This window comes from Heptranchias perlo, chromosome 9 (assembly GCF_035084215.1).
Source record: "Heptranchias perlo isolate sHepPer1 chromosome 9, sHepPer1.hap1, whole genome shotgun sequence".
In the NCBI taxonomy this organism is placed as follows: Eukaryota; Metazoa; Chordata; class Chondrichthyes; order Hexanchiformes; family Hexanchidae; genus Heptranchias; species Heptranchias perlo.
The window spans coordinates 37,771,190-37,794,598 of record NC_090333.1 but is presented as its reverse complement, the minus strand read 5'-3'; the positions used below and the strand labels follow the sequence as shown (position 1 = coordinate 37,794,598).

The window sequence follows — 23,409 nt, the reverse complement described above, 5'->3', positions numbered from 1 at the left end:
GGGGACAGCTGTCCCACAGATTAGTCAAACAACATAGCCATACTCACAGAATCATACCTTTCAGCCAACATCCCAGACTCTTCCATCACCATCCCTGGGTATGTCCTGTCCCACCGACAGGACAGACCCACCAGAGGTGGCGGTACAGTGATATACAGTCAGGAGGGAGTCACCCTGGGAGTCCGCAACATTGACTCCGGACCCCATGAAATCTTAGGGCATCAGGTCAAACATGGGCAAGGAAATGTTCTGTTGATTACCACCTACCGCTCTCCCCCAGCTGATGAATCAGTCCTCCTCCATGTTGAGCACCACTTGGAGGAAGCACTGAGGGTAGCAAGGGCACAGAATGTACTCTGGGTTGGGGACTTCAATGTCCATCACCAAGAGTGGCTCGGTAGCACCACTACTGACCGAGCTGGCCGAGTCCTGAAGGACATAGCTGCCAGGCTGGGCCTGCAGTAGGTGGTGAGCAAACCAACACGAGGGAAAAACCTACTTGACCTCGTCCTCACCAAACTACCTGTCGCAGATGCATCTGTCCATGACAGTATTGGTCGGAGTGACCACCACACAGTCCTTGTGGAGACGAAGTCCCGTCCTCACCTTGAGGACACCATGCAACGTGTTGTGTGGCACTACCACCATGCTAAATGGGATAGATTCAGAACAGATCTAGCAGCTCAAAACTGGGCATCCATGAGGTCTGTTGGCCATCAGCAGTAGCAGAATTGTATTCCAGCACAATCTGTAACCTCATGGCCTGGTATATTCCTCACTCCATCATTACCAACAAGTGGTGTAGAAGAACATGCCAGGAGCAGCACCAGGCGTACCTAAAAATGAGGTGCCAAGCTACTGAAGCTACAACACAGGACTACATGCATGCTAAACAGCAGAAGCAACATGCTATAGAGAGAGCTAAATGATTCCACAACCAACAGATCAGATCAAAGCTCTGCAGTCCTGCCACATCCAGTCGTGAATGGTGGAGCACAGTTAAACAACTAATGGGAAGAGGAGGCTCTGTGAGCACCCCATCCTCAATGATGGCAGAGTCCAGCACGTGAGCGCAAAAGACAAGGCTGAAGCTTTTGCAACCATCTTCAGCTAGAAGTGGTGAGTAGATGATCCATCTCGGCCTCATCCTGATATCCCCACCACACAGAAGCCAGTCTTCAGCCAATTCGATTCACTCCACATGATATCAAGAAACGGCTGAGTGCACTGGATACAACGAAAGCTACGGGCCCCAACAACATTCCGGCTGTAGTGCTGAAGACTTGTGCTCCAGAACTAGCCGTGCCTCTAGCCAAGCTGTTCCAGTACAGCTACAAGGCTGACATTTACCAGACGATGTGCAAAATTGCCCAGGTATATCCTGTCCACAAAAAGCAGGACAAATCCAACCCGGCCAATTACCGCCCTATCAGTCTACTCTCAATCATCAGCAAAGTGATGGAAGGAGACGTCGACAGTGCTATCAAGTGGCACTTACTCACCGATGCTGAGTTTGGGTTCTGCCAGGACCACTCAGCTCCAGGCCTCATTACAGCCTTGGTTCAAACATGGACAAAAGAGCTGAATTCCAGAGGTGAGGCGAGTGTGACTGCCCTTGACATCAAGGCAGCATTTGACTGAGTGTGGCACCAAGGAGACCTAGTAAAATTGAAGTCAATGGGAATCAGGGGGAAAACTCTCCAGTGGCTGGAGTCATACCTTGCACAACGGAAGATGATAGTGGTTGTTGGAGGCCAATCATCTCAGCCCCAGGACATTGCTGCAGGAGTTCCTCAGGGTAGTGTCCTAGGCCCAACCATCTGCAGCTGCTTCATTAATGACCTTCTCTCCATCATAAGGTCAGAAATGGGGATGTTCACTGATGATTGCAGTGGTCAGTTCCTTTCGCAACCCCACAGATAATGAAACAGTCCATGCCCACATACAGCAAGACCTGGACAACATCCAGGCTTGGGCTGATAAGTGGCAAGTAACATTTGTGCCAGACACGTGCCAAGCAATGACCATCTCCAACAAGGGAGAGTCTAACCACCTCCCCTCGACATTCAACGGCATTACCATCGCCGAATCCCCCACCATCAACATCCTGGGGGTCACCACTGACCAGAAACTTAACTGGACCAGCCATATAAATACTGTGGCTACAAGAGCAGGTCAGAGTCTGGGTATTTTGTGGTGAGTGACTCACCTCCTGACTCCTCAAAGCCTTTCCACCATCTACAAGGCACAAGTCAGGAGTGTGATGGAATACTCTCCACTTGCCTGGATGAGTGCAGCTCCAACAACACTCAAGAAGCTAGACACCATCCAGGACAAAGCAGCCCGCTTGATTGGCACCCCATCCACCACCCTAAACATTCACTCCCTTCACCACCAGAGCACATGGCTGCAGTGGGTATCATCTACAGGCAAGGCTTCTTCAACAGCACCTCCCAAACCCACGACCTCTACCATCTAGAAGGACAAGGGCAGCAGGCACATGAGAAAAACACTACCTGCACGGTCCCCTCCAAGTCACACACCATCCCGACTTCTAAATATATCGCCGTTCCTTCCTCGTCGCTGGGTCAAAATCCTGGAACTCCCTACCTAACAGCACTGTGGGAGAACCTTCATCACACGGACTGCAGCGGTTCAAGAAGGTGGCTCACCACCACCTTCTCAATGGCAATAAATGCTGGCCTTGCCAGCGACGCCCACATCCCATAAACAAATTTTTAAAAATTCCACGCCCTCCTCCACTCAGCACCTCCACATGGCAGTCAAAAACGGTGTATCCCTTCCCCAACTCATCTTACTCCTGGTTACTTGCTCAGGCCAAACCAAATGATGCCCAACCTTGGTGTGCTGTTTGACCCCAACTCAAATTTTACGCATTATCAAGATCACCTACTTCCACCTCCACAACATCACCTGCTGCTGCTCTTACCTCACCTCCACCAACACCAAACCCCTTATCTACATCAAAAGCAAAATACTGCAGATGTTGGAAACCTGAAATAAAAATAAAAAATGCTGGAAAAGCTCAGCTAGTCAGGCAGCATCTGTGGAGAAAGAAACAGAGTTACGTTTCAGGTTGTAAAGTGCCTAAAAGAAAGATGAGGCCCACTCCCACTCTGACCTCGGCCTCTTTCACTGTTCCAATGAAGCTCAACCGAAGCTCGAGGAACAGCACCTCATCTTTTGTTTAAGCACTTTACAACCTTCCGGACTAAACATTGATTTCAATAACTTCAGATCATAACCACTGCTCCCACTTTTTTTTTGTGGGACTGCAGCTGCTGGTTATGGTTCTGCTGCTGCCATTTACAGCTCGTCTAGGCCCATCTTTTGTTTCTTAACTTGTCCCATTACCACCCTCCTTGCCTTGCACCATCATCCCTTTTGTCATTTCATCACTCTTTCCCTCTACCCTATCACAGACCTTCTCTTTTGTTCTTCCCTCCCCTCCCCTCCCGCCCCCCCCTTTCCCTTATCTACATGTTACCTCCAGACTTGATTTCTCCAATGCCCTCCTAAGCTCCACGCTACATAATTCCAACTAGTATAAAGCTCTGCCGTCCACATTTTTCTCACACTAAAACCAGTTTGCCTAGCTGGGCAACTGTCAGCTCCCTGTCCCCCAGCACATCAAATTAAAAATTCTCATCTTGATTTACAAATGCCTCCATGTCGTCATCACACCCTACTTCTGCAACCTCCTCCAACCTAAATCCCACCTTATGCCCTTTGGTCCCATGACTCTGGCTTTGTGCATCCCTCCTTCCTTCCTTCCTTCTCTCCACCATATCAGCCCTTCACTTTGGAACTCCTTCCCCTTTTTAAACCATGATCTTGCTACTTCTCCTTCACTTTCAAAAGCCTCCTCAAAACCTTTGGTTTTGGCCATCTCTCCTTACTTTTTAAACTAATGTTCAGCATACATTTCTCCTCTGTGAGGGTGTTTTCTGCATTAAAATTGCTATAAAAATGCAAGCAGTTGTTCTTTTATTGTGGCTACACACTGTCACCCTACAGTCCAATACAGCGCATTCAAGCTTCAGTACAACAGACCATCCCAAAAGACTAGACTTTCAAAAACATTCTTTTTTTCCAAAGTTAAAATAGTTGTGCGCGTGCATAATGCTTACATCTCCTTTTTCAAAAAGAAAATCCCATTTTTCTCCTCTCCTGTCCAGCTGTGTCTCATCCTGGTATCTACTTCCATGGGCACAGGTATCCTTACACTACCTCAACTCAAGAGGACCTCCTCAGATGCAAACTCTGACAGTGAATGCCAGCCGCATGTTAAAGCATGCTAGGAAAAGGCATCACAGGGTAGCCCAATCCTTTCTTCACTAGATATCTATACTTGTGTACTTTCCCAGAGAGGTCTCTGGATAACACCGAGGATCAGTGATCCTGGCTGACTTCCTCCACCTCCCAGCTTGGTGACACTGAGGCCAATTGTAGACCCTCCATCATCACCTCAGCTGCAACCAGGTAATTCAGCACAGATGAAGGTTCAAATCTGGAATTTTCCAAGTCTCTCTGTATCAGTAAGTCATTGGGCCATAATACAGTTTGGATCTTATCTTAAATCATATTCCATAGAGATACCCATTTTTTTTTCCCTCGTGGCACAATTTAATGTCCTAAACACAAAGAAAGATCCCATTTTTTTTTGATGTGTTCCCTTCTGGGCAAATCCAACTTTTCTCCAAACCACGCAACAGCTACAACCGAAGGGCAGGTATGTAACCCGCAAACGGCAATTGATACTAGCTCAACTGCTAAATTTAAATGTGAGATAGATAGCTTTTTGGCAACCAAAGGTATTAAGGGATATGGGCCAAAGGCAGGTATATGGAGTTTGATCACAGATCAGCCATGATCTTATCAAATGGCAGAGCAGGCACTAGGGGCTGAATGGCCTACTCCTGTTCCTATAGCAGACTTCCATCAATTCTGTCACCAAGATTGAGACCATCCGTTCAGCTTACTTTGTTACTTTCTCCCTTTCCCCTTGAACAAGGCAAACCTCTCCCACACATCCCTGCCACACAGGGAGTTGTGGGAAAGGTGGACCTGGATTTGGGAGACAACAACACGTTCCAAGACATTGGAGAGGAAAGGGAGGGTGGAAATGGGGTGGTAGTTTGCAAGGACAGAGGGGTCATGGGAAGGTTTTTTCAGGAGAGGAGTGATGATGGTTTTGAAAGAGAGAGGGGCAGTATCTGAGGAGAGGTGAACATAGGAACAGGAGAAGGCCATTCAGCCTCACATCTCTCGAGCTTCTCCCATCTCACCCCATGCCCGCTCCAAGCTTATCTCATCCATGAGACCCACACCCTGCCCTCTTGACTGCTAATGACCCAACTTCCCTTCTTGGCCTCCATGCTGGCTGACATTGTAAATGGTTAGTGGAAATCTGGAACTCTCTCTCCAAAAAGCTGTTAGGCTGGGTCAATTGAAAATTTCAAAACTGAGATTGATAAGAGTTTTGTTCGACAAGGGTATTAAGGGAACCAAGGCAGGTAAATGGAGTTAATATACAGATCAGCCATGATCTAATTGAATGGCGGTACAAGTTCAAGAGGCTGAATGGCCTTCTCCTGTTCCTATGTTCACCTCTCCTCAGATACTGCCCCTCTCTCTTTCAAAACCATCATCACTCCTCTCCTGAAAAAACCTTCCCATGACCCCTCTGTCCTTGCAAACTACCACCCCATTTCCACCCTCCCTTTCCTCTCCAATGTCTTGGAACGTGTTGTTATCTCCCAAATCCAGGTCCACCTTTCCCACAACTCCCTGTTTAATTCTCTCCAATCAAGCTTCCGCCCCTGCCCCAGCACTGAAACGGCCCCAACCGAAGTCACAAATAACACTGTCTGTGAATACGACCATTGTATTTTATCATCTCAAACTCTCGGCAGTCTTTGACATGGTCGACCACATCATTCTCCTCCAACGCTTCTCCTTCATTGCTCAGTGGGGCTGCCCTCAATTGTTCCCACTTTCACCTACTCAACTGGAGCCGGAGCATAGCTTCTGTACCCAGCCCCACACTGTTACCTCCAGAGTACCCCAAGGATATATCCGTGGCTCCCTTCTGCTTCCCCTTCATGACATCATCAACAGACATGGGGTCAGCTTCCACATACATGTTGATGACACTAAGCTCTACCTCTCAATCCCTCCACTGACTTTGTGTTGTTAGATTGCTTGTTTAAGTCTTGGAGGGGCCGCAATCTCCTGCAGTTAAACAGTGGGAAGACCAAAGCCACTGACTTCGACCCCCATCACAAACTGCCTCAACACCGAGCCCATATCCCTCCACAACCATTATCTCAGGCTGAACCAGATTGAACATCGCGTCGTCGTCAACCCCAAGCTTCCGACCCCATTTCCTCTCCATCACAAGGACCACCGACTTCTACCTCAATAACACCGGCTGCTTCTACCCCTCCTTCAGCCCATCTCCCACTCTCATCCATGCCTTATCACCTCCATACTCGACTAATACAATGCTCGCCTGGCTGACCTCCCATCTGCCATCCTCCTTAAACTTCAGCTCATCCAAAACTCTGCTTCTCTTATCCCATCCTGCACCAAGTTCTGCTCGCCCATAACCCTGGTCCTTGCTGATATAGTTAAACCTGCAAAAAATGGACACTTACTGAGGGACCCAAATAACTTACATGGTAAAATATGCAAGGGGTCATGAACACTCACAAATTGCGAACTATGGACAGCCTTCAATGCACCAGTCCTTTTACAACCTAAAACGCAGATTAGCACGAGATGGCAGGTTTTATGAAAGAAACGGCTTTTGTGGAATGCGGAGCTCTTTACCCAACATCCATAGCGGCAGAGAAATCGCTCTATCTCTGGGATTGAATGCTTGCACAGCTCTATCCCAGGGATTGAGCGGTTTCTCTGCCGCTCTGGATGCTGGGTGAAGAACTCCCCATTCTACTGAACTTTTTTTTTACACAGTACATACAATGAGTATTTTGAAAATAAGGACAACTGCAAAAAAAGGACAACTGAGGTCAGTCCTTAAGGTGTCTGTAATTTACAGGTTTCACTATATTTTGGCTCCTGGTTCCCCAATACCTCAAATTTTAAATTTTCGTCCTTGTTTTTAAATCCTTTCATGACCTTACCCGTTCCTATCTCTAATCTTCTCCAGCACTATGATTTTCCCCCAAACTCTCCATTCCTATGTCTGGTCTCTTCTGCAAACCCCCACCCTTTGCCCCACCATTGGCTGCCATGCCTTCAGATGCCTCGGCCCTACACTCTGGAATTCCCTCGTTAAAAGAGAGAACGGTGGAGATGTTTAAGATCTTCCTTAGACCCACTCTTTGACCAAGGTTTTGGTCACCACTCCTAATTTTCCTTCTTTGACTTGGCATCCATTTCTCGATTGTGCTTCTGTGATTTGGTGGCAAGGTAGAAGATAGAGAATGGGGATAAAGGGTAGGCGCTCTGATTGGCAGGATGTGATAGGGTAGTAGAAATCTGGAACTCTTTCTCCTCCAAAGGCTGTAGACCCTAGGACAATTGGAATTTCTAAGACTAATAGATAGTTAGATTTTTGTTAGGTAAGCATATCAAGGAATATGGAGTAAAGGCAGGAAAATGGGAGTTGAGGGCACATCAGCCATGATCTAATTGAATGGTGGAGCAGGCTTGAGGGGCTGAATGGTCCACTCCTGTTCCTATGATCCCAAGTTCTTTGGGAGGTTGTTCTACATTAAAGGTGCTATGTTGTTAACGTTATTACTGCACACTTCTGATAATTCTATTTTGAACTGGCTGGCAGGCGCAAGTGCAGCTTGGGCACAACCTTTCCTGCAATTTTCTTTTATCTGTGAAGTAGGCTTTGCTCTGATCACAGTAGTGCACCCAATATTAGCAACTCGAATCAAACCTACAATGCCTACTGTTAAAGCACATCACGTTACTGTTCCCAAGTACTGCACCACTGAGGTTTTCTCTTTCTAAAAATAATTCCAATGGAAGCCACTCATAGGTTTTACAGGAATATAATTAGAATTAAAAAAAACATGCTTATGAAATACATAAACTTCATACAATTGTATTCAAAACAGCAACAAACATTTCTCTGCTCTTAGTATTAAAAGCTACCAGGAGTCTGATAAGACTAACTCACTTTTTGAATTTTGCAATTTTTAAATTATTGTTCAAGTGCAGAATATTTACCACTGGTTGCTAGCATTCCTTGAAAAAAAAAATGAAACGGGATGAGGAGAATCAGAGGACATGTTTTGAGTTATATCAAATCTTTAGCTCAGAAATAGGCCATTCGGCCCAACTGGTCTATGCCAGCATTTATACTCCACACAAGCCTCCTCCCTCCCTACTTCATCTAACACTATCAGCATATCCTTCTATTCCTTTCTCCCTCATGTGCTTATCTAGCTTCCCCTTAAATGCATCTATTCTATTTGCCTCAACTACTCCTTGTGGTAGCACGTTCCACATTCTTACCACTCTGAGTAAAGATGTTTCTCCTGAATTCCCCATTGGATTTATTAGTGACTATCTGATATTTTTAACCTCTAGTTTTGGACTCCCCCACAAGTGGAAACATTTTCTCTACATCTACCCTATCAAACCCTTTCATAACCTTAAAGATCTCTATCAGGTCACCCCTCAGCCTTCTCTTTTCTAGAAGAAAGAGCCCCAGCCTGTTCAGTCTTTCCTGATAAGTATATCCTCAGTTCTGGTATCATCCTTGTGAATCTTTTTTGCACCTTCCCCAATGCCTCTATATCCTTTTTATAATAGGGAGACCAGAACTGTGCACAGTACTCCAAGTGTGGTCTAACCAAGGTTCTATGCAAGTTTAACATAACTTCTCTCTCTTTCAATTCTATCCCTCTAGAAATGAACCCTAGTGCTTGATTTGCCTTTTTTATGGCCTAATTAATTTATCTCACTACTTTTAGTGATTTGTGTATCTGTACCCCTAGATCCCTTTGCTCCTCTATCCCGTTTAGACTCTTATTATCCAAGCAGTATGTGGCCTCCTTATTCTTCCTACCAAAATGCATCATATTACACTTATCTATATTGAAATTCATTTGCCAATTACACATCCAGTATTCAAGTTTATTAATGTCTTCTTGCATTTTGACGTATTCTTCCTTTATATTAACTACACCCCTCAATTTGGTGTCATCCGCAAATTTTGAAACTGTACTTCCCATTCCTGAGTCCAAATCATTACTGTAAATTATGAACAACAGTGGTCCCAGCACTGATCCCTGTGGAACACCACTTCCCACCTTTTGCCAGTCTGAGTAGCTACCATTAACCCCTACTCTCTGTTTTGTAGCCAGCTTGCTATCCATTCTGCTACCTGTCCCCTGACTCCATATGTTCTGACCTCAGTCATGAGTCTACAATGTGGTAACTTATTGAAGGCCTTTTGAAAATCCAAATATCTACTGCATTACTCTGGTTCACTCTTCGAAGAATTCAATAAGGTTGGTCAAGCATGACTTTCTGTTCTGAAATCCGTGCTGACTATTCTTTATTATATTTTTGTTTTCTAGATGTTTTTCTGTTATATCTTTGAGTAAAGATTCCATTATCTTTCCTACCACCGACGATAAGCTAACTGGTCTATAGTTCCCTGGACATGTTCTATCTCCCTTTTTAAAACATAGGAACAACATTAGCTGTCCTCCAATCCTCTGGCACTATTCTCAATTCTAATGAATTTTTATATCTACATAATAGTGCCTCTGCTGTCTCTTGCAAAACTTCTTTTAATATGCACAGATGCAATCCATCAAGACCAAGGTCTCTCTAAGTTTTGTAGCCAGCTTGCTATCCATTCTGCTACCTGTCCCCTGACTCCATATGTTCTGACCTTAGTTATGAGTCTACAATGTGGTAATTTATTGAAGGCCTTTTGAAAATCTAAATATCTACTGCATTACTCAGGTCTACTCTAGGTTTGATTAGTTTGTCAATTATCTCCCCCCCTTTCTATGTTTTATTATCTTTTTATATCTCTTCTAATGTCACGCCCATCTTGTTAGTCTCCCTGGCAAATATTGAGGCAAAGTAACTACTCAATATTTCTGCCATTTTGCTGTCATTACCTATGAGTTTATCTTGTACATCCATTAGTGGTCCTAACCCTATCCTAAATTTTCTGTTATTTATGTGTCTGTAGAATACTTTATTTATTTTTATATTCTTTGATTATTTAATTTTGAAGTTCCTCTTTGCTTTCCTAATTGTTTTTTTGACTTCTTTCCCAATTTCTTCGTATTCCCTTGTCATTCTCTCCTTTATTGTCTATGTACTTACAGTTTTCCTTTTTCTTTAGTTTCAATTTTACCCTTATCTCTTTATTCATCCATGGTGTTTCATCATTTTGTTCTTTCATTTTAGAGGAATAGATTTAGCCTTGATCACCATTTTAAATACGTCCCACTGCTGTTCTTTGTCATTTTTTTTCCCAGTTTACCTGCCCTAGTTCCACAAAAGCAGCTTTTTTTTCCCCAATCTATTACTTTGGTCTGTGTCTTACTTATGTCTTTCTCAATTACTTTAAACCTTATTATGTTATGATCACTATTACCTAGATGTTCCCCTATGCTTACTTCTCTTATCTGCCTGCTCTGGTTCATTTCCCATTACTAGATCCAGCAGTGATTCCTCTCTTATTGGGCTTCTCACAGAGGGTAAGAATGGCACCCTGTACACACGTTAAAAAAAACTCCATTCCCCTTTCCTCACCACTTCTTTCATCCACATGGAAACAAAATTACTGAGATGATGGAGTAGATTTACAACTTTACAGCCTGGGTGTTAAACATCACGAGTGCAGAACTGAAAATCTGGCAGGGACGATCACACGCCCCTTAAAAGAACCCTCTCAATCTTCCTTCCATTGAAATTAGTTTTGTACTGGTTCCTTCCATAAGAGGTATGTGGTCCTCCCCACCAGATTTCTCCTCTTGAACTGTGCTCAGGTGATGCTTAATGCCCAGGTGGTAAAGAGGAAAATCCCTGATACGTTACCTCTCACCAACTCTAGTGAAGTGAAGAGAGATGGAAAATTTGCTTTTCAAATAACTATACAAGAAGATTTCTTTGTTAAGAGAAGCAAGGGGGGAAATAGCGGAGGATCTGACCAACTTTTTGCAAACCTGACACAGACTGGGTGATCGCTTTGCTGAACACCTCCATTCTGTCCGCAAGTGCAACCCTGACCTGCCAGTCGCTTTCCATTTTAATTTCCCGTCCCACTCCCACTCTGACCTCGGCCTCTTACACTGTTCCAATAAAGCTCATTGGAAGCTCGAGGAACAGCACCTCATCTTTCTTCTAGGCACTTTACAACCTTCCGGACACAACACTGATTTCAACAACTTCAGATCATAACTACTCCTCCCTTTTTCAGACAGCAAGTGCTGGTAATGGTTCTGCTGCTGCTGCCTTTTACAGCTACTCCTGACCAATCGTTTATTTCTTAACCTGTCCCATTATCACCTTCCTTGCCTTACACCATCACCCCTTTTGTCATTTAATCACTCTTGCCCTCTACCCAACACAGACTTTCCCTTTTGTTCTTTCCTCCCCTCCCTTTCCCTGGCTCTGCACTTGTGTTTACAAACTTTAACTCTTCTAACATCATTCAGTTCTGATGAAAGGTCTTTGACCTGAAACGTTAACTCTGTTTCTTTCTGCACAGATGCTGCCTGATTTGCTGAACTTCTCCAGCATTTTCTGCTTTTATTTTCCAATCCTCCCTGGCTATAGGCATGGTGCCGGAGGATTGGAGGACTGCTAATGTTGTACCGTTGTTTAAAAAGGGAGAAAGGGATAGATCGAGTAATTACAGGCCAGTCAGCCTAACCTCAGTGGTGGACAAATTATTGGAAACAATTCTGAGGGATAGTATTAATCCTCATTTAGAAAGGCATGGATTAATCAAGGATAGCCAGCATGGATTTGTCAAGGGAAGGTCATGTCTGACTAACTTGATTGAATTTTTTGAGGCGGTAACAAGGAGGGTCAATGAGGGTAGCGCATTTGATGTCGTCTACATGGATTTTAGCAAGGCCTTGACAAGGTCCCACATGGCAGACTGGTCAAAAAAGCAAAAGTCCATGGAATCAAAGGGAAAGTGGCAAGTTGGATCCAAAATTGGCTCAGTGCTAGGATGCAAAGAGTAATGGTCGACGGGTATTTTTGTGACCGGAAGGCTGTTTCCGGTGGAGTTCTGCAGGGCTCAGTACTAGGTCCCTTGCTTTTTGTGGTATATATTAATGATTTAGACTTAAATGTAGGGGGCATGATTAAGAAGTTTGGAGATGATACAAAAATTGGCCGTATGGTTGATTGTGAGGAGGAAAGCTGTAGACTGCAGGAAGATATCAATTGGCTGGTCAGGTGGGCGGAAAGTGATAAACTGAATTCAAGCCAGAGAAGTGAGAGGTTATGTATTTGGGGAAGGCAAACAAAGCAAGGGAATACACAATAAATGGGAGGATACTGAAAGGTGTAGAGAAACAGAGGTGAATAGGTAAGGTGGTTAAGAAGGCGTATGGGATACCTTCCTTTATTAGCTGAGGCACAGAATATAAGAGCAGGGAGGTTATACAAGAACTATATAAAAACTAGTTAGGTCACAGCTCGAGTACTGCGTACAGTTCTGGTCACCACATTACAGGAAAGATGTGATTGTACTAGAGAGGGTACAGCGGAGATTTACGAGGATGTTGCCAGGACTGGAGAATTTTAGCTATTGAGAAAGATTGGATAGGCACAGATTGTTTTCTTTGGAACAAGGGGAGATTTAATTGAGGTGTGTAAAATTATGAGGGGCCTAGATACAGGGGATAGGAAGGATCTATTTCCTTTAGCAGAGCAGTCAATAATCAGGGGGCATAGATTTAAAGTAATTGGTAAAAGGATTAGAGGATAGCTGAGGAGAAACTTTTTCACCCAGAGGGTGGTGGGGGTCTGGAACTCACTGCCTGAAAGGGTGTTAGAGGCAGAGACCCTCAATGTATTTAAAAAGAACTTGGATATGCATTTGACGTGCCATAACCTACAAAGCTATGGATCAAGAGCTGGAAAGTGGGATTAGGCTGAATGGCTCTTTTTCAGCTGGCACAGACACGGTGGGCCGAATGGCCTCCTTCTGTGCCGTAAATTTCTATCGTTGATTTGCATAAAATAAGGAGGCAGTCAACAGGAAACAATGGTTTATAGAGCAACGATGCATCACACACCCCAAAAATAAAACAACTCCGTTGTCTCTCTCAATAGGTTCCTTCATAATCATCCAACCTATCTACTTTTTTCTTGATGATTTCAACCTACAAATCAACTTAAGACTATTTCTTTTCAACCTTGTTGGTGAACTGCACTATGAATCTGGCTGTCCCGTCGTAAACAGGACCTTACAAGTACTGCAGACTTGTCTGATTCGGTTATCAGATTGCCAAGACTACCAAGGCGGTTTGACTAGTTCCCAATCTTCCACTGCCAGGCACGGCATCTGGGAGCCAACTCAACCGCAAAGAGACCTAACTACCCAAGGATTCCACCACACACACACACACCTGTAGTCACTGGTTGGCCAGGCTGATTACAGGACAGTAAAAGGGAATAATTTCAGGAGTTGGAACCTGACAATCAGGCTGCTCAGGGGTGGGGATAAGAAAGAGGCACACCTGGCTTCTTAAACAATGACCATAGTATATAATTAGTGAAACAATTTAATAAGAGTACAACTTTCAAAATATAATGTTGTACATGCCAATTTTAAAAGAACTGTTATTACAGAACTCCTTTTATTAACTTCTTGTATTTAGCTTTAATTTACCTTGTACAAGACTAACTTCTCTGAAGCTATCACTGCATTCTGGCTGATTTGTTTTGAAGCAAAAGGTGAGTTTGAATATGCTCAGTATCCACAGGAATTGTCAGGCATATGCTTTCAAGACACTGTACTCCTTTTGATTAGGGTATTTTAAATGAGTTGCTCACAAGCCACAACATTATAAAATTACAGAAAAACAGATAAAAGCAAAAGACACAATGCAGGAGAGCATTTTTTTAAAACTCTCCTTTTTCTTACCAGTCTTCTCCCCCTTTCTGGATAAGGTTCTGCAGGTGTCAGGCACCCTCAATACCATGCCCAAGTACTCATTATTTATAGTCTTGACCATGAGTATCTGCAAGCTCAGCTCTAGAGGCCATCATAGTGAAGCCCAATCTTATCTTTACCCAACATCCACATTTTAAATTGGGTTATTAGTGATCGGGAGCAGGACATCCTAGCCAAATTTCCCCTTCCCTAACCCAGGAGTGTTGAAGCTAATTGTAGTGTATCTACTAACACCTTGGCTGAGAGGGGCTAACTGAGCCCCATACAGGGTGTAAACCTGGGCCTTCTTGTTCCATATGGCTTAGGTACTCACTGGTTAAACGGTGTGATCAGTCTGAGCTGTGACACAAATTGTGATTGAATAACCTGCCAACACTTGATTGTCCAAACTCTCATAAGAACAGCCACTTGGACAAAGTGCCAGGGTGGCCCATAGAACTGTATCCATGATGTCATCATCAATAATGGAGAAAAGTTTACCCTCCATGTGAGCATATAGTCCTAATCTCATTTACCCACCCTGTTCCCATATCCTTTCTTCCACTTTTCCTTCATCTACCTATCCAATCTAATCTTGGATGTTGACATGGTTTCTGCCTCAACCACTGCCCTGTCCCACCTCTTCATAATTTTAAACACTTCTATCTTATGTCATAATCTGCACTAATAAAATGCCTCAATTGTTCAAGTCTTTCTTTGTGTTTATATTTTCTCATACCAGGCAGCATCCTAACAAATCGGAGTTGTACACTCTCTAAAGCCTCAATAATCTTCCAATAATGTAGAGCCCAAAACTGCATAATTCTCTAACTGAGATCCAATTAAGGTTTTATATAAACTCATCATCATTACCTGTTGGCTTTTATATTCTCCCCCCTCTCCCTGTCTGTGTCCCTCTCTATCAGTCTCTAGCTTCATCTCCCTCACTCCCTCTCTGTCTAAGAATGAGGCAGGTCAATCAACAGCAAAAAACAGCAGCATGGGAAATAATGTTTTAATGCAAGCACAAATCCAACTAAGATAAATTCAAATTCTAATTCAAGCATCTTAGCCTCCTTCAGATAGTGTTAGGCGTCTATTTGCTTCACTGAACTCCATCAGACACTATTTGAATAGCTCACAAAAGGTGCAGCACCAGATCCATTAATAGAAAAGGCTCCTAAACACAGTTAAACTGTTGTCAATTTTTAAAAAAAATCTTTAAATAAAATCAGCAAATCTCTGACCTCTGCCCTCAAAATATTTAATGTTGGGAAATTCCTGAACACAACATTCAGAAAACATTGCAATGTTTTAAAGTCCAATGCACTGAAAACATACTGAACCAATTCTGTATACGATAACACATGCCGACAATACGCTTCTTGGTCGTTTGAACAGTTTAGATAATAGTGCAATCACTAGGATTGAATTTCTTCTGAAGGCTCACAAGCAGTTCCAGTCTGCTCCTGATAATTCAAAGTTGTTTACTGTGCTAAAAAATGAATTATCCAGCAATTTGAATTAAACAGCATAAATAACACAAGAATTTATGCTTTAAAAAAAAGTGAATCATCAGATTTTTGAATTAAGCATCTTGGAATTAAGAGGATTAGACTACATTTGCTATGTTATGCATGTTTATTTTTTAAAAAGACATACAAGGCATAAAAGGTGCAGTAGAGGCTTTGTGACACAGATGAAAGGATAAAGTGAATAGATACGTACAGCTGAAAGGTTTATGCCATCACCTGACTTAACTGTACCCATTACAGCAGTGATGGGCAATAGAAAAATCGCTGACTAGACACAGATGTGGCTAAAGCAATAGTTTTAGCCACATACACTAATTTTAATAGAAATGTACTTCATGTGCATATTTACTTAACAAACATCTGTCATCATTCAGTGTGAAACTTTGCAGTCTTTCTCTCACCAAAGTTTGGAATTTTGGCATGAATTTATCAGACGCAGCACATCTTAGTGCAATTACTGGGTTTTTGTCCAGCAGCTGCAAGCGGTATTCTGACTTCACACTGACTCGCACGATAAAACATGCCAGATCCATCCCTGCTCTCCATCTAAAACATTGCTTGCCCTTTACCACGATGTGCCCTGTTGGACCTGCTTGTTATTGGTTGGGCTTGCTTTCTTCTGCTGGTCTGGAGCAATTATTCCAATTGGTCGAGCTGACCATGGTGACAAAAACTGGATCAGTGCCCCTGCCACTGAGCTCAATATTCACTTCCTCCACTGTGGCTACAGTATGTACTACCTACAGGAAGCACTGCAGCAACTCACCAAACTTACTTTGACAGCATCTACCAGCCCAGCAGCCTCTACCATCAACAAGGAGAAGAGTAGTAATGTCATGGGAACACCATCACCTCCAAATCACACATTTTGATGTGAACATATTATCGCAATTCCTTCATCATGCTGGGTCAAAATCCTAGAATTCCCTACCTAACATCACTGTGGAAGCACCATCACCACAAGAACCACATAGGTTCAAGCAGCCCACCACCATCTTCTCAGGCAACTCGGGATGGGTAATAAATGTGGCTTTGCCAGGATCATCCACCTCCCGAGAACAAATTTAAAAAAGGTCCCACAGTCTGCTCAGTTAACTGATCCTAGCCAGCTGAGGTGCTACAATTTTCCTCAGTAGCCTAAATTAGAAGAATATATATATTAAGAAAAATTGGCCTGGGCTCCCCACTCAATTGTTATCCAGTGAGAAAAATTAGTAGTGTAAATGTGTGGAAGTCAGCTGAGGACAAAACTGGATTCAGCTGTGGTGCCCCAATAGCCAAATATCCTGCTGACACACACTTTTTAAGGCTCACATGTAAACAAATATATACTAGCCAAGATACCAGGGACTGCCCATTGAACCATACCCCAGTTAATGCCTTTGGGAGGGAAGAGGAGAAAACTGGACAAAAAGAGGAAAAAAAAAATTCTAACCCTTTCACACTATATAGATTCTTGCACTGAATGAGTTTCCTTCAAACTACACAGCAACCAATGAACAGGAGCTAGCAAACTAAAACAGCTGCTGCTGCTGTTGTAACTATGACAATCACAAAAGCAATCAATCTTTCACTGTTCTGATCATTGCAACCCATAGTAAGACCACTTCATTTTTCTTATTTTCTGCCCCATTATAACTCATAATATTGATTTGGTTTATTTGTTTTTACAAATAGCAAAATGCTGAGCATTACAAATCAAAATACATCACTTCTGGTTAGTTAACATTAACAACTTTTAGGTTCATGGGACTTGAAGAATAAACGTCACGGGGTCAACTTTATTCAACAATATCAACTTGTATTTATGTAATTCCCCTGTCCTAGCCCTGAACTTACATCTTTCTCCAGTTTCTCTCCTAGCTCATCTTGTCCACCAGACCACTTCTTGCTCTCTCAATCCTACTCCCACTAAGCTACTGACGACTCAACTCCCCTTCCTGGCCCCTATGTTAGCAGATATTGTCAACGGTTCCCTCTCCCCAGTACTGTCCCCCTCCCTTTCAAATCTGCCATCATCACCCCCTCCTCAAAAAAACCCACCCTTGACCCCTCTGTCCTTGCAAACTACCCCCCATCTCCAACCTCACTTTCCTCTCCAAGTCCTTGAATGTGTTGTCGCCTTCCAAATCCACGCCCATCTTTCCCGTAATTCCACGTTTGAACTTTGAACCTCTCCAATCAGGTTTCCGCTCCTGCCGCAGCACTGAAAACAGCCCTTATCAAAAAGTCTCAAATGACTGCAACAGGGGTGCACTATCCATCCTCATCCTTCTCGACCTGTCTGCAGACTTTGACTCAGCTGACCACACCATCCTCCACCTTCTCCATTGTCAGGCTGAGTGGAACTGCTCTCTCCTGGTTCCATTCTTACCTATCCAGAGAATCTCCTGCAACGGCTTCTCTTCCTATACCGTTATTTCCCAAGGATCTATCCTTGGCCCCTCCTATTTCTCATCTACGGGCTGCCCCTTAGCAACATCATCCGAAGACATAGCGTACGTATGGAACTTGACGTTGACGACACCCAGCTCTACTTCACCACTGCCTCTTTTGACTCCTGCATTGCCTCTGTGTTGTCAGACTGTTTGTCTGACATTCAGTCCTGGACGAGCTACAATTTCCTCAAACTAAACATTGGGAAGACCAAAACCATCATCTTCGGCCCCCAACACAAACTCGGTTCCCACGCCATCAATTCCGTCCCCCTCCCTGGCCACTGTCTCAGGCTGAACCACATGGTTTTCAACCTCGGCATCCTATTTGACCCCATTTCCGTCAATTTCCACCTCCGTAACATTGCCCATTCCGTCCCTGCCTTAGCTTATCTGCTGCTGAAACCCTAATCGATGCTTTTGTTACCTCCAGAATCAACAATTCCAATGCGCTCCTGGCTGGCCTCCCAAGTTCCACCCTCCATAAACTTGAGCTCATCCAAAATTCTGCCTGTCCCGTTCACCCATCACCCCTGTGCTCGCTGACCTACATTGGCTGCTGGTCCACCAACTCCTCGATTTTAAAATTCTCATCCTCATGTTCAAATCCTTCCACGACCTCACCTCTCCCTATCTCTGTAGCCTTATGCAAATATATCTGTATTTATTAACATTAGACCAAAGACTGCCAACCATCTCCTACTTTTTTTTTTACTTCAGCTCCAGATTGAAAAGTTAAGGTGAACGTAAAATCCATATTGTCAATTAGATTATCTGCTGATGTCCTGCTGTGAGTTCCTAGCTTATGGTAAATTTGTTTCATATGTTTTATTTGGCATTTATCCACATTTCTAGATTACTGATTACAAACCTTTATCTGCGTATGAAAATTCTCAGGAGCTGCTACAAAGTTAAATTAAACAGGTCATTTTATATATGGGCAAGGCCCAATTCATTTAGAAACAAAAACAGAAAATACTGGCGACACTCAGCAGGGCTAGCAGCATATGCCAAGAGACGACAAATTAGTTAACATTTCAGGTATAAACTTTTCCTCAGAAATGAAAGATATTACAGATGACTGGTATTTAAAACGGAACAGAAAACTGGAAAGGGGGAAGCAAAATTAAACACCCAACCACACACACACACACACACACACACACACAGGAAAAGACATGGAATGTCAAGAGTCTGTAAAGTACTACGGTGGAGTTCAGGAAATGGCTAAAGGGTAGAAGTGATGCATGCAGGAGACAGTGGGGGTAGCAGTATGTAGACCCAGCAATATCTCCAAACACTCAACAAAAATCGTAAAGGAGAGAAATCAAAGAAATAAAAGACATATATAACGAAGTGTGAGTCAAGGGCTAAAGGGCAATGAGTAAGTAGAAAGGGAAACATGAAAAACTCAAAAAGTGGAGCAGGCTCCAGCAACCAAGGAATCTGATGAAAGAAAAAAGTAGGTTGACAGACCAACCCGCCAGCATCTTCTGCACTTGAAAGGGAAGGTGCCAGGGAAGAGGAGGTGGTGGTGGTGGCAATGGAATAGCGAACCAGGGTGTCAGAGGGATCGGTCCCTTTCTGAATGCTGAGTGTAGAGGGTAGGAGATGTGTTTGAAATCACGTTGGAGAGGGTCGAAATTGCAGAAAATGATCTGTTGAACATGGAGGTTGGTGGGTTGAAAGGTGAGGGCAAGGAGACCGTATAACTTTCATATAAATCTGCATTGTTTTCTGACATTACAGTGAGTATTCCAGATGGTGTCACTTTTGCGCATCATTTTGTCAATGTCTGCATCACAGTTTACCCCCTCCCCCACCAAAAACTGCCAGACCTCCTCTCCCCCCGGTACTACTAAATCCCAGCCTGACTGAGTGCTACCACACCTCAGCCAGTCTCTTCCTTCCACCCCCCATCCCATCCTGAATGCTGTAAGGCACAACATTCACTCTACTCCCAAACCCAGCCCAAGTCCCAGACCATCATTCCAGTGCTGCACCAACTCCATCCACTCCTTTCCATACGCCAACCATCACTGAAATCTCATGACAACATTGGCCTTCTCCATAATATTTGGCTATTTTCTGTTGAGAATCACTAAATCAGTCAGGATTAACTTATATAACTTTGTGGATAAGGTATTGAGGGATGAGTTAACAAATCCTTTCACAATAAAAACTATAGGGAAACACATCTCCCTGTAGTGATACTGTCCCAACCATCTTGCTAACTGAGATGCCGGCAGTGAATTTGCACACAAGGCAGCAGATTGCAGTTTGCTGAATACCAATGCTTAGCAACATACTATATAGCAAGGATCTGGACAGCAACTTTCACCTACATGAGTTGTTGCTGTCGGCTTAATAAACATGGATGCACATTATTGAGGTATGGATGCGCAAAATCACAAAACAAGACAAAAGCACATTATGTAATGAACATAGCTTGCCAACTCTTTCACATTACAATCGTACTGTGTCACAATTTTATCATTTTGTACCTAAAAATGTAAGCGCTGATAGCAGATGGGTACTTACAATCAGGCTTAATGGCCTCAGGTGAATTTTGATGGTACAATGTGATATTTAATATTTAATAATCAGTTTAGTTTTAAAAGAGATGGATCAGTCTAGAAAACATAACAATGCTCTTCCTGTTACGTGACATTAGGACCACCACTTGTTCTAATGTAGTAAAACATTAGAATAAGCATAACGCAGACTCAAAGAAAATAAGGTGGCAACTGTGGTGGTAGTAACAGAAGCTACCAATGACAGTAAAAAGCCCAAAAAAGGTATACAGAACAAAATAGAACAGTAACTGCTTGACCAACTTGAGGCTACAACAAACTATTTGAAGACTGTGTAAACCCCTTCAATTTTCACAAAATCCTCTGAACTTCTTACATAATTTCTGGGTACAAGCTCACACCCAGAAATCATTTGTTGCATATGCAGGATTCAGGAGCTGGTTTTGTCTCCCAGAATCCTCACATTGTAATATATGTGGGTGAGGCAGTCACGTTATATGAAAAAAAAAGCAAATGAAAATACCTTAATTGACACCAGAACATCTATAACACCTGAATGTCTTTACCGATCACTTTTAAAACAAAAAGAAAGCCAAGGTTCTGACCTGCAACCTGAACAGATGTTAAAATCTGACCTCACCCTATGTTCACTTAACAGCAATTAAACTACGTGATCCTAAAAGAACACAACAACAGACATTCTGCATTACATGATAGATCATCTGACTTAGTGTGAGCAGCATTTCAGGCAAACTGTTCCCAAAGCACTGCTCACCAGGAAATACTGTTTTATAAGGACAGTGCAATGTTTGAAAATAAGGGTGGGCAGGAAGCTGTGTGTATATGTAATGAGAAAATAGTTTTTTTTTTAAAAATCACTATATTTGGAGATCATATTTATTTTAAAATCACCCAGACAGAATAAATAAATTTAAACGGAATCAAATTATATACGAACACATGCTGTTTTCCCTAAATTGGAGACATTTATTTACATAGTTGAAGTTGCACCAGTGTAACATGCTCCCGGACCCTGCTCGCTTCACCCTCCCAGTCGCAGTCAGTAACCGTCTCTCCTGTCGCCCGGCCTCCGGCGAGGGACGAGGACTGGAGCCCAGGAGACGGTGGGGGTAGCGGTACGTAGGCCCTGCAATACCTCCAAACGCTCAACAAAAATCGCAAAACTTCCCCACAAACTACGCCCACAGATGTGTTTCTATGTTTCCCCCCCCCCCCCGGTTGTTGCTACCGCACAGGCCCAACACAACGCCGACTTTCGAGAGTAAAATTCAATTCCTCTCGGGGGCCGGAGCCGCATTTCTTCAGCGCCCATTTGGTATTTTTTTATAAATCGCCCTAAACGTTGTAACAGCTCTAATATTTCAAGTGAGAACGCCCTGCTTTTACCTGAGTGAGTGTAAACTGCCCCGCCATGCTGTTTCCTTCACTTTAGCCCATCATGCACTGAAAAAAGTTCGTGAACTTTAGGACTACAAATAAAACCTGGACTGGGTTTCCAGATGGAATAAACTTCCTTTAGTCGTTGATCCCCGTGCAGTTCGCTGACGGCTGCATAAAGTCAATCTTATTGTTTTCCTTCTCCAGTTTCCTCCTGTGCCAGCCTGGTAGTTGGTAGCACTCTAGCCTCTGAGTCAGAAGTTTGTGGGTTCAAGTCCCCCTCCAGAATTTGATCATATAATCTAGGCTGACAGTTCAGTGCAGTGCTGCCTTTTGGATGAGATGGTAACCCAAGGCTCCATCAGCTTGTAAGAAAGCCCATATCAGTACTTGAAGAGCAGGTGAGCTCATCTGGTGACCTGACAAACATTGATCTCCCAACCATTACCACCAAAACAGATTAATTAGTTATTTACCTCTGCTGTTTGTGGGAATTTGCTGCACGCTAATTGGCTGCCACATTTGTCTACATAACGACAGAAATTGCACTTCAAAAGCTGTGACACTTTGAGAGGTGGTGAGGATGTGAATGATACTATATAAATGCTAGTTGTTTCTTTTGTATCCTGAACAAAAAAGCCAATTTATAAAATTCAGAAACTGACAACTTAAAAACAACTTGTAACTGAAATACAGAAATGAATAAAGGCCTATGACCAAGGCCACTGCTTCAAGGTGACTAAATAAGTTATTTTTTTTATGTTTTGGGATCACATTCTCAACTCAGTTTGTTTTATTTTGTGAAAATTGACACCCAATGGCTACATGTATGAAATAGAAAAGGAAGTAGTTATAATGGGACATGAACTTATAATCACTTAAACTACAGCTATACCCAATAGTCCGTTAGCAGCGGTTCAAGAAGGCGGCTCACCACCACCTTCTCAAGGGCAATTCGGGATGGGCAATAAATGGTGGCCTCACCAGCGACGCCCACATCCCATGAACAAATTTTTAAAAAGCAGGGAAAAACTAAAAAAAAGTACACAAAAGTGCAATTTTTGGGGAAAAAAAAGTGAGTTCTGATAGTGAAAAATCTATTTCATTGAGGAGAAGGGTATGGGGGTATATCTCTCCAACCCCTCCAGCAAATGTTAATTTTGTTTTACATTTTTGCAGCATTTTTCTGCATTTTGAACTGTACTGTGAGTCAACATTTTAAGTCACAAATAATTTACTTTGGAATGGTTTTATGTACATTTTTAAAATATTAAAATAAAAGCAGATGTTAAGAGTCACAATTGATTCCTGGTTGTATTTAAAGAACCATTTAATGATTGCATAGGATAGAAATC

General features: G+C 43.1%; 1 protein-coding gene across 2 annotated transcripts in view; it reads right to left on the bottom strand.

Annotated features, from left to right (window-relative positions):
• The window catches only part of eps15 (epidermal growth factor receptor pathway substrate 15), a 160,312-nt gene extending 138,184 nt beyond the window's left edge, over positions 1-22,128 (bottom strand). For both annotated transcript variants that reach the window (XM_067990232.1, XM_067990233.1), the window contains exon 1: positions 22,064-22,128. In XM_067990232.1, coding sequence (XP_067846333.1) covers positions 22,064-22,090 — 27 coding nt within the window. In that variant the 5' untranslated portion in view covers positions 22,091-22,128. The remainder of the gene's footprint in view (positions 1-22,063) is intronic.
• Positions 22,129-23,409: the final 1,281 nt, after the last annotated feature.